At 39.5% G+C, this 16,275-nt stretch overlaps 1 protein-coding gene across 1 annotated transcript; it reads right to left on the minus strand.

The window, feature by feature from the left end:
* Positions 1–3,445: 3,445 nt before the first annotated feature.
* Positions 3,446–4,771, minus strand: LOC134805812 (uncharacterized). Its single transcript, XM_063779025.1, has 2 exons — positions 4,482–4,771; positions 3,446–3,819 (listed from the first exon to the last, which is right to left on the minus strand). Exons 1-2 carry the CDS (start codon positions 4,693–4,695, stop codon positions 3,446–3,448), a joined length of 588 nt encoding a protein of 195 aa, XP_063635095.1. The 5' UTR covers positions 4,696–4,771.
* Positions 4,772–16,275: the final 11,504 nt, after the last annotated feature.

Here is a 16,275-nt window from a genome sequence, read left to right on the forward strand (position 1 = left end):
TAATTTGTTTTGTCGTTTTTAAAGTAACTATAACAAAAGTTTCGTGTAAAATGTGCGATAAAGATATTTCGAAGACGCCAGCTCATATCCGCGAGTTCCCCCAGAGAGGAAAGTGCCCCAATGTCGGCTGTAATATAAGGTTAGTGAATATATCATAGAAAGTTTATAATATGTGTGTAGATAAAGCAATGTATGTAACTGTACATAATTAGACATTAAAACACTCGTGTGATACTATTATGAAACTCATTTCATTCGTTTCATAAACCCACACTCGTATTTTAATGCCTTTCATTATTGTCAATAACGGCCGTACAAGAGTCTCTCAAACAGCCTATAGATGGCGCGACGGTTGCGTCAATGGAGCAACGTCACTGCCATCAACACGTCAAACTACTTCATTCACATCGTGGCCGCAAGAGGGCGCTCGTTCGTCACAACAATGGCGCCAGCATTCCCGCCAAAATGGACCAATCGGCGGCGTTCGTACCAATCACGCCACGGGCATCTCGCAACGTGATTGGCCGAGGCAACTGTAACCAGATTATTGGAGGGGAGTTCGTTATCCAGCCGTTGGAAAATGTAGACCGACGTGGTCATTACGCTTTGAATCTTCATAGAAAACAGAAGTGTAAAGTGATTGGTTACGGATAGTGCTAAAAGATAAGTACTAGATTTAGTCATTATAGTTGTTACCTGTGTCTGGTAGATTTTGCTGCTTGATGATTTTACAATTAATATCTAACGGCTTTCGGTTGCTTTCCTTATTGTATTTAAATAACGGTCGCGTTTGCGCTTAAAGTTAATCTTTAATTTAGATTATAGCGTTTTGCAGTTAGCCGTTAACGATAGTGATTGGCTTTATTATTTAATAGTGTTCTATTTCGAATAGGGTTACGAGTTATAATTTGAATTCAAAGTAGTCATTGTTTAATGGTTCAGTTGTGTGGTTTAAATTGTTGAGAATCCCTTTAATTTAGTGTTCCTTCATATTGCCAGTAACACTAGAATACCTAGGTATTCTAGTATTTAGTACTCATCACTTTGGAAGCTAGGTTTTCTAGATTTAACTATTATTGTGCATTATGGTTTCAATTATCGTGATTATAAAGTTTATAGTTTAATAAATGTGCATTTGATTTTGATATGGTTTTCCTTATTCTAATTTAATCCTCATAAAGTACCCCTTATTTGATTTTACTCTCAAATGACATATCGGCGTAAGTAGTTAAGCAATAATTGCATTTTTAGGCTTTTGCTATTAATAAATAGTAGGCGTAGCTGTGTTGAAATAAAAATGACTCGCTCAGGACATGGGGTGTTATTTCTTTATTAACAATTGTTTAACATTTTCAGAAGTGGGATATGGATTCACGTAGTAGGAGCAGGTCCCGTAGCCCGGTGCGGTGGGACAACACGCGACTGGAACGAAGAGAACGCAGCAGCAGTACTCGCAGGCGCAGTTGTGAGCGTACACCAAGGCGTTGAGCTCCATGGCGGCCGCGAGAATCTGTGGATCGTGAACGGCCTGCTGCGCTGGATGAACCTGGTAGGATCAATCCAAATTATTATGGTGTAATGGTGAAACCTGACATCATCCCGGAGTTTGATCCTGAGAAGTCGGAGCTACCAGCGCAACAATGGCTCAACAAAATTGAACAACTCGGCGCAATTCATGGTTGGTCGGATAGTGTTAAAAGCTATTATATGCAGTCTCGCCTGTCGGGTTTAGCAAAAATGTGGCATAATGCTCTGCGGAGTTACGAAATGACATGGCTTGAATGTGAAGGATTCCGTGGTTTTTATTCGTGATTTTATGAAAGAAAGATTGTACTTTTTACTTAACGGTATATTTCACAGCATTAGACAGATGACAATCAAAAAGGCGCCAGAGGTGGCGGATTAAAAAAAAAAAACAATGGCTGCGTTCTAAAACAACTTAACACCCACCCCTAGAACGCAAGCCTATTCTTGCTAAACAATATGACATCTTATTGGTGGTTACACCTTTTGTTAAAATGTCGGCTAACATTTTATCACCCTTACAGTAACAAAATTTTATCTTAGAATTACAAACATGTTCTTTAAGAAAATGATAACGTATATCAATGTGTCTTGACCTGGGCAAATAACAATCATTTAAAGAAAGTTTTATCGCACTTTGGTTATCACTGAAAATGGTGAGGGGCTCGTTCAGACATTGGCCAAGCTCTGCGCTAAGTTGTCTCAACCATAGCGCCTCCTGAGTGGCCGAGGACATCGCCATGTACTCTGCTTCGGCTGTCGACAGGGCCACAGTCTGCTGCTTACGCGACGACCAGGAAATGGCACCGCCCTGTAACATAAAGATGTAGCCCGTGCAGGATTTGCGGTCTACCACATCTGCAGCCCAATCTGCATCGCAATATCCTGTGATGATTGAGTCACCATTCTTGGTATAGCTCAGTCTGAGATCCTTGGTGCCTTGCAAGTACCTCAACAGTCTCTTAACTGCAGTCACATGTTCAGTATTCGGCTCTGCATTGTATCGACTTAGTGCATTGACTGCAAATGAGATATCAGGTCTTGTGGCTTGAGCTACGTAGAGAAGACAGCCAATAACTTGTCGGTATGGATACTTATTGTCTGGCTCTGCATCTTGGCTAAACTTGATGGCAGGCTCTATAGGCGATTTTACAGCCTTGCACTCTGACATACCGAATCTATCTAGTATCTCATTAATATACTTTTTCTGATCCAACATAACTGTATCTCCTTGTCTTGTGATGTTGAATCCTAGGCACTGGCTAGCTTTTCCTAGATCTTTCATCTCAAAATGTTTCATCAACTTCTTCTTCAACATATCCTTGACATTTTGTTGAGATGTAAAAATAAGTAGGTCATCGACCCATACTGCAATGAAAGTATTCCTCTCTTCATTGAAATAAACACATGGATCTGTCTTAGACTGCTGCATTCCAATATTTTGTAGTACACAGTTTAGTTTCATATTCCATAAGCGGCTAGCCTGCTTTAGACCGTATATAGACTTATGTAAACAGCATACTTGAGATCCTTGTACATATAGTTCCGGTTGTACCATGTAAATATCAGTATCTATCTCTCCCTGTAGAAATGCAGAGACAGCATCCATCTGATCAATATCCATGCTATATTTTGCTGCTAGAGCAAATAGGTAGCGTATGGTTGTATACCTTACTACTGGTGAGTAAATCTCCTCGTAGTCAATCCCTTTCTTTTGAGCGAATCCTTTTATGACAAGTCTGGCCTTGAAACGTGTAACCTCTCCAGCCTGGTCAGTTTTAGTTTTGAATACCCATTTCGAAGGTAAGGCCTTCTTATTGGTAGGAAGATCAGTCAAGCTCCATGTGTTGTTCTTCATCAGGGAACTGTACTCTTCGTCCATGGCCTTTTTCCATTCAGCGGCATGTGGAGACGACATGGCTTATTCTACTGACTGTGGATCGGACAAATTAGTGTATAAACAGAACAGAGTATTCTCATTTGCATTCTTGCGGGGCCTTAGAGTCATTTTCTTGTCCTGACTTTGCGATAAACTTGTATTTACCGGGGGATAGTAGGTTTCATCAAGATCATCCGTATCAGTCTGATATTCACTATTAGAATCTTCACTGTTATTATCTTTTACAGGCTTTATAGCCTTACCTTTGCTGCCTGGTGTACCGTCGGAATTTGTCGGACTCAAATGAGCTGCGGTGTTACCTTTCGAGCTGTCATCACTGGTCACTGGGCTCTCCTCCTTGTCAGAGGAACTACTGGAGCTGACTGATGACAGGTCTTCTTCTCCTTGGAGATCAACTGAAACAGTGTTTTCATAAAACATGTTATTTTGATAATTTTCATGAAAAATAACATCTCTGCTTTTGATGATTTTTCTACTGGTTGGGTCTAATAGCCGGTATCCTTTTGAGTTCTCACAGTATCCCACTAGAATCAACTTTGTCGATTTCTTGTCCCATTTTTGTCTCTTCTGCTTGGGTATATGGACCATGGCCTCCGTGCCAAATATTCTAATATGGGACAGGTTAGGTTTACGCCCATACCACATTTCATATGGAGTTTTACCTTCCAGGCTCCTAGATGCTGAGCGGTTTGTGATATAGGCTGCTGTGGCTATGGCCTCGGCCCAATACCTCGGCTCTAGTTTGGCATAAAACAACATACATCTTGCCCGTTCAACAAGTGTGCGGTTCCCGCGTTCTGCTAATCCGTTGTGTTCAGCTGTATACGGTGTTGTAGTCTGATGGATAATACCATTACTACGTAAATATTTTTCAAACTGATTATTGCAGTACTCTTTGCCTCCATCTGTGCGAATCATCTTAATTTTCTTTCTAGCTGTAGTTCAACTCTAGCCTTAAAATCTTTAAATACCTCTAAAATATTCAATTTATCTTTCAAAAAGTATACATGGAACATACGAGTGTAATCATCAACAAAAGTGATGAAATATTTCATACCTGAGACTGATAGGTGTTCCATCGGCCCACATAAGTCAGAATGTATGAGCTCAAGGGGCTGTGTGGCTCTGGAACCCACCTTGTTGAATGGCAGTCTTGTCTGTTTTCCTTCTGCACAATGAGTACATCTGATATTGTCACTTTTTGTTTCAATAGTCACACCCTCGGCAGCAATAGGCAGCTTGTTGACATCAGATACATTTAAATGAGCCATTCTTAAATGCCATAAAAAGGTATTGTCAACATCACCTCTGGCTGTAGAAAATTGTGCCGTTTCAGAGGTATTGGCTGTATCTAGCAGGTAGTCTATTCATCTGCGTTCCTGAGCAAATGATTTTTCCTTCCGCATTCAGAACATGACACCCTTTTTCAAAAAATCTCACTTCATAACCATTCTTTGTTATGCTACTCACTGATATCAAATTAGGACCAAGTCCAGGAGTATACAAGACATTTTTCAGTTGAAGAATCCCTCCTTTACTCAACTTCACATCAACACACCCGGCTCCCAATACAGGTAATGTTGCTTTGTTACCCACAGTGATTGATGTTACTGGTGGCTTGCCAATGTTATACATTAGGTCTTTTCTAGCTGTCATAGTCATGGAGGCACCTGAGTCTATAAACCAATTATTGTTGCTTTCTCCTCCTAATGATGCCGAAAACGCTGCCACAAAATTTGTACTATCTCCACTCTTCTGCTGTTTGTGTGTAGTTTTCTTAGGATTCTTACAGAATTTAGCATAATGGCCATGCTTGTTGCAGCTGTAACATCTGGGACCCTTAGGTTTGACAGGCTGATGGTCCTGCTTAGTCTTCTTAAAGTTTGTGTATAAGGCAGCGCCCGAATCTGTTGATTTAATTTCTTGTAAAAGTTTTGTTTTCACAAGATCAGCGGTAATTGCCACACCTGAACTTTCAAGCCCCATTATCATGGGCATGTAGACTTCTGGTAGACCAGCTAGCATTAGTGTGCCGAGCCATTCTTCATTAACAACAAACCCAATATTGCGAAGTTTGTGAGCGGTTGTCATTATTTTACTAATATAGTCTTCAACACTATTACTTGACTCTAAAGATGTGTTCACCAGGTCCTTAAGCAAGCCTACTTTCCTTGTCAGCCCTTTGTCATCAAAGGCCTTTTGTAAGTTTTCCCACACTTGTTTTGCCGAAGTGCAATCTTGTACATGAATATAATTCTGCGGATCCAACAGGAGAATCAACTTAGCTTTGGCTTTCATGTCCTTTTTAGCATCTACCGCTTTGTTTGGGTCACTAGGTTGCACGGACTCCCAAAGATCTTCATGCTCCAAATACGTCTTCATACTAAATTTCCAAGTTGCATAGTTGTCACGGCCGGTCAATTTCTCTAAATTGAACAAGTTTGTGCCCATCTTGACGTCCAGATATCGGTATAATTGCTGTTTCGTTGTATTACGACGATCTGCAGTCGATATACCCGGCGACTGTATCGCTGTACTGTACGAACAATATACTCTTGAAATACTTCGGATTTTCCTTCAACTACTGATCACTTCCGCTGATTAGCAACCACGCTATGCTACCATGAAGGATTCCGTGGTTTTTATTCGTGATTTTATGAAAGAAAGATTGTACTTTTTACTTAACGGTATATTTCACAGCATTAGACAGATGACAATCAAAAAGGCGCCAGAGGTGGCGGATTAAAAAAAAAAAACAATGGCTGCGTTCTAAAACAACTTAACAGAATGGAAGGAACGGATTCTTGAGGCTTTTCCTCAAAACTTGGATTATGCTGAGGCTCTTAAGGAAATGATCAATAGAAAGAAATTATTCACTGAGACAATGACACACTATTTTTACTCTAAATGTAACATGTTAACGAAATGCGAAATCACGGGTGACAAGGCTGTGTCATGTTTGATTGAAGGGCTACCATTTCACTTAAAAATCTCAGCTAGAGCAGGTAACTACAGAACCCCTGGTGAGTTATACTCTCAGTTCTTGTGTATGAACGATGAGAAAAAGGGACCTCCAAACCGACAATATCCAACGCGTGGCAAAGACTTCAACGCTCCAAGTGCGTCAAAGGAAGCGATCGCAGGGGAACAGAAGCCTACATCATCATCAAACAAACCATCGGTCACCTGCTTTTTGTGCAAAGAAGCAGGTCACGTCTTGCGGTCCTGTCCGAAGAATCCCAATGCTGTTAAATGTGACGTCTGCGGGAAGACAAACCACAAGACGGAGCAGTGTTTCCGGAAGGCTTCGGTGAATCTTGTTGACTCCCAGGTAAATGATTGCTATTATAAGAACATCAATTTAAATGGTCATGAGGTAAGAGTGTATTTAGACTCGGGGGCCCGTCGGAATGTGATTACATTGGAGTGCTCTCGTAAACTGAATCTCAATTTACAGCCATGCAACATGTTCATTAATGGGCTTTACGGGCCACACGTCAACTGTTGTGGTAAAGTGTCAGTAGAGCTCATTATCGACGGAGTTAACGTTAAATCTGAAGCATTGGTGGTCAACATTCCCCTGAAAGGAGCCGATGTCTTTATAGGTCAGCCAGTTCTTAATAATGATCTGTACAGGTTAGTTATTCAAGGATCAACGGTTACCTTCGAGAGGAGCAAGCAGGAGCCCACCAACGAGGAGGTAGTCCACATAAGTTCAATTAGTGCAGATGCAGAAGTTTCCAAGGTGAGATTGGTCTGTTCCTCAGATACAGTTATTCCTGCAAATACGGCTCAATTTGTGGAAACTGGTAGTAACGAGGTTCTTCAAGATTCCACCGTATTGTTTGTAGATGCTCGTTCTTGTAATTATAATGATGTGGAGTACAGCATTCCCTCTTCTCTTTACTGTACTCCGGTTAGTTCTGTTTTAGTTATAAATCAAAGTACAAATCCCTTGGTTTTCAAAAAGGGACAGTTGCTAGTTAGGGGGCATGTAGCAGAAGAAACGTCCGTATCTGCTCCTCAAGAAACAAATGTCTCTGAAAATCCGATAATGAAAGTAGATGTTAGTAAGATGCGATGCGAAATGCGGGATTGAGGATCCATCTGTTTTAAATCAATTGAGTCAAATTTTGCAAGAGTTTTCGGATTGTTTTTCAGAAGACACGCGTGAATTGGGAGTAACTAACAAGGTCGAGCTTAACATTGAGTTAAATTCCGATAAGCCGGTATGTTATAGGCCTTATAGGTTATCTTATTCTGAGAAGACCATAATGAGGGAGAAGATTGAGGACATGTTGTCTAATGGAATCATTAGGGAATCTACCTCCAATTACGCGAGCCCAATTATTCTGGTACGTAAGAAAAATGGCGACTTTCGTCTTTGTGTTGACTTCAGGAAACTTAACAGTATTACAGTAAAAGGCAAATATCCCCTGCCGGTTATAGAGGAGCACATCGAAAAGCTTGGTGGTAAGAAGTATTTTACAAGCCTCGATTTGTCTCAAGGGTTTTATCAGATTCCGGTAGCTAAAGACTCTATTCATAAAACTGGTTTTGTGACACCTGAGGGGCATTACGAATTTCTCCGTATGCCATTTGGTCTCGCGAATTCTCCTGCAGTATTCCAGCGGTTGATGGATCGTATATTTTCAACTCTGCGTCATGACAAGGTTTTGCCGTATATTGATGACTAGATGAAAACCCGGCTTCGCTCGGGTAAAATAAATAATAGTAATAGGTAATACTCATTTTGAATTAAGTAATTATTTACTTTTAGACTTCATACCTTCATCAAGGCGGTTACAAACCTATCTCATCTCAGAAAACTTTAAATCCGTAACATACAATCATAACTCGAAAAATTTACTATTCCGATATATCTAAAAACAAATATGTAATTAAAAAAACCTAATCCGCTTTTCTGGTAGCAGTTCGGTTCTGTAAGGGTCGCAGTTCTAACCTAACTTACTTCTGGTTGCAGTTTGGTTCTATAAGGATCACAGTTCTAACCTGACCCACTTTTCTGGTCGCAGATCGGTTCTGTGAAGGCCGCATTTATAACCTAGCCCACTTTCCAATCTCAAAAGAGGGAACCCTTTTGTACCTACCCTTCATGGCACTAAAGTGAAAGTATGGAAATTATCACTACTATTTCATTCTTTAATATTAATGCCTATCCGTTAATATTAAATTCGTTTACAAAAAAAAAAACTGAATAAGTGCGAGTCGGACTCACCCATCAAGAACGGAACACTTTTTAAGATTTGTTGTTATAGCGGCAACAGAAATACATCATGTGTGAAAATTTCAACTGTCTAGCTATCACGGTTCATGAGATACAGCCTGGTGACAGAGGGACAGTGGAGTAAACTGAAATAAAGGTTCCGTCACACCGGCGCGATTTCAGAGCCGGGCCTAAGCGTTTTATATGAAAAAGCGGCGCGCCCCGCTCACGCGCCGCACGCGAAACGCGCCTGTGTGACGGAGCCTGAAATGTCAAACCGGGCAAGTGCTCGCGCACGAAGGGTTCCATACTTTTTAGTATTTGTTGTTATAGCGGTAACAGAAATACATCATCTGTGAAAATTTCAACTGCCTAGGCCTATCACGGTTCATGAGATACAGCCTGGTGACAGACAGACAGACAGACAGACAGACGGACAATGAAGTAAAACTGAAATAAATGTCATATACCTACTAAGAAAAACCGGCCAAGTGCGAGTCGGAATCGCTAATAGGTTCCCGTTTTTTAGTTACCCTTCAGGTACGGAACCCTAGTATGAGTGTAATAGATTTGTAACCGGTCAGTAATGTGAGTCCCTTGGAGAAGCAGAGGTCTAGTCTAAACCCCCACTTACCATCGGCATTAACAGCCTTGTATTCTTGTTTGCCACCAACATGTCATATTAAACATATTAATAAAAATTTACTCGGTCAACAATGTGAGTCCCTTGGAGAAGCAGAGGTCTAATCTAAACTCCCACTTACCATCGGCATTAACAGCCTTGTATTCTTGTTTGCCACCAACATGTCATATTAAAACATATTAATAAAAATTTACTCGGTCAACAATGTGAGTCCCTTGGAGAATCAGAGGTCTAGTCTAAACTCCCACTTACCATCGGCATTAACAGCCTTGTATGAGTTGTATGCTTGTTTGCCACCAACATGCCATGTTAAAACATATTAATAAAAATTTACTCGGTCAGGAATGTGAGTCCCTTGGAGAAGCAGAGGTCTAGTCTAAACTCCCACTTACCATCGGCATTAACAGCCTTGTATGCTTGTTTGCCACCAACATGTCATATTAAAACATATTAATAAAAATTTACTCGGTCAGCAATGTGAGTCCCTTGGAGAAGCAGAGGTCTAGTCTAAACTCCCACTTACCATTGGCATTAACAGCCTTGTATGCTTGTTTGCCACCAACATGTCATATTAAAACATATTAATAAAAATTTACTCGGTCAGCAATGTGAGTCCCTTGGAGAAGCAGAGGTCTAGTCTAAACTCCCACTTACCATCGGCATTAACAGCCTTGTATGCTTGTTTGCCACCAACATGTCATATTATAACATATTAATAAAAATTTACTCATTTCATCAGTCATATCCAGCCTAGCATTGCATTGGCCCCGCTTAAATATTTCTTTAATTTGTTTTTAGTATTTGTTGTTATAGCGGCAACAGAAATACATCATTTGTGAAAATTGAAACTGTCTAGTTAATCTAGTTATCACGGTTCATGAGATCTTGAGATACAGCCTGGTGACAGACAGACGGACAGCAGAGTCTTAATATTTAATAGGGTCCCCTTTTTACCCTATGGGTACGCAACCCTAAAAAGTGACCAAGGCCTCCAGTGCCCTAGGCTGGAATCAAAGCAGCGTCCTCTGCTATTGCAGCAGGTGCCTGTGCCATTCTGCCACCGGGCCACCCACGGCGGCATAGGTCGAATTTTTCCAAGTATACTTATTCGCCATCCCTAAGCCTAAATTAAGTATTTTCTGAAAATAATTTGTTTTGATCTAATAACATATTGGAGTCCTCGTAATAGGGGTCCCGTTTTTACCCTTTGGCTACAGAACCCTAAAAATCAACCTTGTTTTGGTACTATGTACTACGCTTCACTATGACTCTGAAATTTTAGCAGGAATTAATATTTATTTTGTTGTCACCTGTCAAATTAGAATAGAATAGCTTTATTGACCAAAAAATTAAATTTCAGCACATATTACATTTAAATAAATTCACATTTCATTTATATCAATTAGTTTCAATATTTTTTCCTTAGTAACTTTATTAAATAATTTTTATGTCATTGCTTTTTAATAATTATTTCAGTCTGCCTTCTTGGCATAGGCCTCCCCCAGCTCTCTCCACAGCTCTCTATCCCTTGCCGTCCCTATCCAATTAGGTCCCGCATGCTTCTTTATGTCATCCGACCACCTCATTATTGGTCTCCCTTCTCTCCTTTTTCCATCTCTAGGATACCATTCCGCTTCCTCTCTATCCCACTTATCTTTACCTTCCCTTGCCATATGTCCAGCCCAACCTGTTGCAGTCAAAAGTGTGAACTGGCCAAAGAACTTTTAACCGACAAAAACAGGCAAAACTGCTTTTGACTGAGCATGTTGGTCAAAAGTAGTTTTACCTGAAAATCATACCTATTTTTGGCAGTAGTTTCGTTTTTAGGGCGTAGCAAAAAAAAAATAACCCTAACCTACCTATCTCTGGGAACAGTTTCGTTTTTTGGGCGTAGCAAAAAAATAACCCTAACCTACCTATCTCTGCGAGTACTTTTGACTGATAGTAACAGTCACAACACAATTACTATTAACCAATGATTTTCAGGTAAAACTACTTTTGACCAACATGCTCAGTCAAAAGCAGTTTTGCCTGTTTTTGTCGGTTAAAAGTTCTTTTGACCAGTTCACACTTTTGACTGCGACATATATACTATCTATATATCTTATTATATTTAATCTTATATTCAACTTACATTGACTCCGGAGATAACTTATTAGCTTTATGCAGTTGACTTTCCAATTCACCGATACACCTCAAATTTGATTCATAGTCTAAAGCACAGTTATTAAATATGTCCACAATACACTGTAGCTTTTTGCACTGATTCACACTGGCAATGTAATTAATTAGAGTGAGTTACAGTCAGCTGGCACTTAACTCAAAGTTTCTTTGAACAACGTCATTTTCATCTCGCTCACTTATTAGTTTATCACAGCTGCTTCAAGGTTGCTTTCACTTGCATTTCCAGGTAGCTAGTAGTGCCTTGACATGTAAGAATATTTGGAATCATTCTGAAATATTAAAATACAACTGAGAGACCGATGTTTATACTAAACACAATACACCCATGGAACGCTTTGAAGTTCAAATCTCGTTACGTTACGATGGCGTTTGCACTTTGCACTATGTTCGGTGACTATTTTTTATTGTTAACACACACAATACACTATTTAACAGGTTTTTATCACGTCTGGAGTACCGGATAAAGTATTTTCGAATAACAGCCGTCGTTGACGTCTAGGCAGTGTTGCTATCGTCTTAAAAGCCGTAACAGACTATCGCACGTTCTGGCTTAAAAACAAATTTATGTAATAATTATACCGGTATACATATCCATATGAAACGAAACTTAATGCAAATAATAACCATTATACATACCGGAAAGTCATCAAATAAACAGTAATATTCGTCTTGCTTTTTATTAAAAAAAAAACGACCAACCTAACTTGTAAGCATGTTTGCAGTTTCTAAACGCAACGCATAGCTGTCAAATGTCAACCAACAAATTGAGCCTTTAGTATTGTTTGTCGAAATTTTTTCACTTTTAAATGCAAAATACGCGACAATACGAATTTTGCGGATATATGTTCTCGATTCAAAAGTGATATTTTTTCAAGCTCTTTCGATTGAGCATAATTTAATTTGTTTCTACCGTCAAAGCCGCTCGCGTTTATATATAAGGATGTGCTACTCCCTACAAACTTCATAGAGGAAGATCTTGATCTTTTGAAGGTAGTATTGCAAATTATTAAAGATGCAGGGTTAACTTTAAATCTGGAGAAATGCTTCTTTTTGCAAACGAAAATTGATTACTTGGGCTATAAAATCTGTGAGGAAGGTATCAGACCAGGTAGTAAAAAAATTGAGGCAGTGTTGGCGTATAAGGAGCCGACTAACATTCATGAGCTGCGAATGTTCCTGGGCCTCACCAGTTACTTCAGAAAGTTTGTCCAAAACTATGCAGGTATTGCTTACGATTTATACCGGTTGCTGCAGAAAAATGTTGGCTGGGAGTGGGGTCCACAACAACAAAAGGCTTTCCAGGAGTTAAAGAAGGTATTAACAACCCGTCCCCTTCTCTCTCTCTTTCGCCGAGAAGGTGACATCGAGGTACATACAGATGCCAGTAGCAGAGGATTAGCTGGTATTCTCCTTCAAAAACAAGACGGTAATTTAAAACCTATATCCTATTTCAGTCGTAAAACGAGCAAAGAAGAATCGATGTATCATTCTTACGAGCTCGAAACCTTGGCAGTCGTGGAGTCTTTAAGACGGTTTCGAATTTACCTGGTAGGTAACCATTTTAAAGTGGTCACAGATTGCTCTGCAGTGCGTTACACCTTCCAGAAAAAGGATTTAACACCGAGGATAGCACGATGGTGGTTACTAATTCAGGAATACGACATGGAAGTAGAACATAAACCTGGTAAGTCCCATAGCCACGTAGACGCACTCAGCAGAAGTCCGGTTGAACCTCCTTCGCAAGTAATTGATATCAACACTATTGATGTCTTTGATTGGATTGTCTGTCTTCAAAATCAGGATGAAAAGATTCGTATCATCAGAACCAAACTGGAATCAGGTGAGGCCGAGCCCGATATTAAAAACAATTATAAGTTAAAAGAAGAGCGGTTGTATAGAGTAGCTGCAGGTGGTAAAGAAAAGTTGGTTGTACCTAAGTACGGGAGGTGGAACGTGTTGCGAAAATTTCACGACTGTATTGGACATCCCGGGTTAAAACGCTGTGAACAGATCATAAAGGACACCTTTTGGTTCCCTGGTATGACTAGATTTATTCGTAAGTATGTAAACGCCTGTCTAGATTGTCTGTACAAGAGGAGTCAGTATGGGCGAGCTTAAGGTGAGCTTCACCCGATTGAGAAGATCTCAGAACCACTGCATACAGTGCACATCGATCATCTGGGACCGTTCTGCAAGAGCCGTGCAGGTAACTCTTATTTGCTAATGGTTGTCGACTCCTTCACAAAATTCACTTGGGCAGTTCCTGTGAAAACCACGAGAGCTCGAGAGGTAATAAGTTCTCTATCTAATATATTTTGTTCGTTTGGATATCCGAAACGAATAATATCCGACAGTGGTTCATGTTTTAAGAGCAAAAGTTTCAAACAATTCTGTTTGGACAACTTTATCAAACACATCATTAATGCAGTAGCGTGTCCTCGTGCTAACGGGCAGGTTGAAAGGTATAACCGCACATTATTAGACTCATTAAACACCAGCGTGGATAACGAGAGAGACTGGGATATGAAGCTGTCTGATGTTACTTGGGGTATGAACAATCTACAGAGCTCATCTACTGGGTTTACTCCTTTCAAATTAATGTTTAGCGCAAGCCGCAGCAGATGCAAGGAATAGCAGGAAATTCCTTCGACGATGAACAGACTGCGGAGCAAACTCGGTGCGCTGCATCAGGTAATCTTAAAAAAACGTCAGAGGTCATGCAAAAATATTTCAATGCAAAGCGGAAACGACCAACGAAATATAAGGTAAATGATTTAGTACTGTGGAAAGGCGCGGCCGATAGAAACATCAACGTGAGGCGGAAACTGAAAGAAAAATTTAGTGGACCGTATAAAATCACAAAAGTGGCAGGTAACGATAGGTACGTAATTACTTCGCTTAAAGGAGTAAAGGGCTATAAGCGATTTGAAGCTTTAGTATCTTCGGATTCAATAAAGAGATTTCAGAGGGAGACTGATGTGCCAGAAAGCAGTTCTGATGAAAGTCGGGTAGATAGTACAGAGGAATTAATTGATTTGCTAGAAGGATAACTTGGTCTTTGATATTTTTATTTATTTGAGATTAAAAGACTTGGATAAATATGAAACTAGTAAAAATATATGAAGGAAAATAATATATGGTTATTTATTGATTTATATGATAAACATGGAATCGTTTTTGGATGAAATGGTTTAATATTGGATGTAAATATTGGCTATTAATGGACTGATTATGGTTTAAGAATGGAAATCTATATGGATTATTATGGAATAATTGATGGAAAATTAAGTGGATAAATTAAAAAGAAAAATATGGTTTTTACATACATAATTTATACTATATCTGTTAGTGATAAAAAAAATCAGATAATTTTTGTTTTTTTTTTCCTTCCTTTGCAGAGTCGCAAAGTCGTCAGGATGGACGAGTGTCAATAACGGCCGTACAAGAGTCTCTCAAACAGCCTATAGATGGCGCGACGGTTGCGTCAATGGAGCAACGTCACTGCCATCAACACGTCAAACTACTTCATTCACATCGTGGCCGCAAGAGGGCGCTCGTTCGTCACAACAATGGCGCCAGCATTCCCGCCAAAATGGACCAATCGGCGGCGTTCGTACCAATCACGCCACGGGCATCTCGCAACGTGATTGGCCGAGGCAACTGTAACCAGATTATTGGAGGGGAGTTCGTTATCCAGCCGTTGGAAAATGTAGACCGACGTGGTCATTAGTTCATTACGCTTTGAATCTTCATAGAAAACAGAAGTGTAAAGTGATTGGTTACGGATAGTGCTAAAAGATAAGTACTAGATTTAGTCATTATAGTTGTTACCTGTGTCTGGTAGATTTTGCTGCTTGATGATTTTACAATTAATATCTAACGGCTTTCGGTTGCTTTCCTTATTGTATTTAAATAACGGTCGCGTTTGCGCTTAAAGTTAATCTTTAATTTAGATTATAGCGTTTTGCAGTTGGCCGTTAACGATAGTGATTGGCTTTATTATTTAATAGTGTTCTATTTCGAATAGGGTTACGAGTTATAATTTGAATTCAAAGTAGTCATTGTTTAATGGTTCAGTTGTGTGGTTTAAATTGTTGAGAATCCCTTTAATTTAGTGTTCCTTCATATTGCCAGTAACACTAGAATACCTAGGTATTCTAGTATTTAGTACTCATCACTTTGGAAGCTAGGTTTTCTAGATTTAACTATTATTGTGCATTATGGTTTCAATTATCGTGATTATAAAGTTTATAGTTTAATAAATGTGCATTTGATTTTGATATGGTTTTCCTTATTCTAATTTAACCCTCATAAAGTACCCCTTATTTGATTTTACTCTCAAATGACATATCGGCGTAAGTAGTTAAGCAATAATTGCATTTTTAGGCTTTTGCTATTAATAAATAGTAGGCGTAGCTGTGTTGAAATAAAAATGACTCGCTCAGGACATGGGGTGTTATTTCTTTATTAACAATTGTTTAACATTATGTAGCAGTCACATAAACTACTATAATATTATAGTACATTACTAGAGGCTGGGAAGTATGGGGTTGCCGGCCGAATGCATATAGACGGCCGAACATAGTGAGGCCGCATAGTTATGAGGCCAACAACCCCTTTTCACGCCGAGGTATGTATAGTGCTTTTCTTAAACATGCAATGAAATAATAATAAAAATTGATGATGATGATTGTTTCATGTCCTAATGTGATAGGTTATTCAGTGCGTGGGGTTCATAAGGGGAACGAAAATTTTATTATTTTTGCGCTACGACGCACGGTTTAAGAGCATTATAAA

This window comes from Cydia splendana, unplaced genomic scaffold, assembly GCF_910591565.1.
Source record: "Cydia splendana unplaced genomic scaffold, ilCydSple1.2 scaffold_66_ctg1, whole genome shotgun sequence".
NCBI classification, from domain to species: domain Eukaryota; kingdom Metazoa; phylum Arthropoda; class Insecta; order Lepidoptera; family Tortricidae; genus Cydia; species Cydia splendana.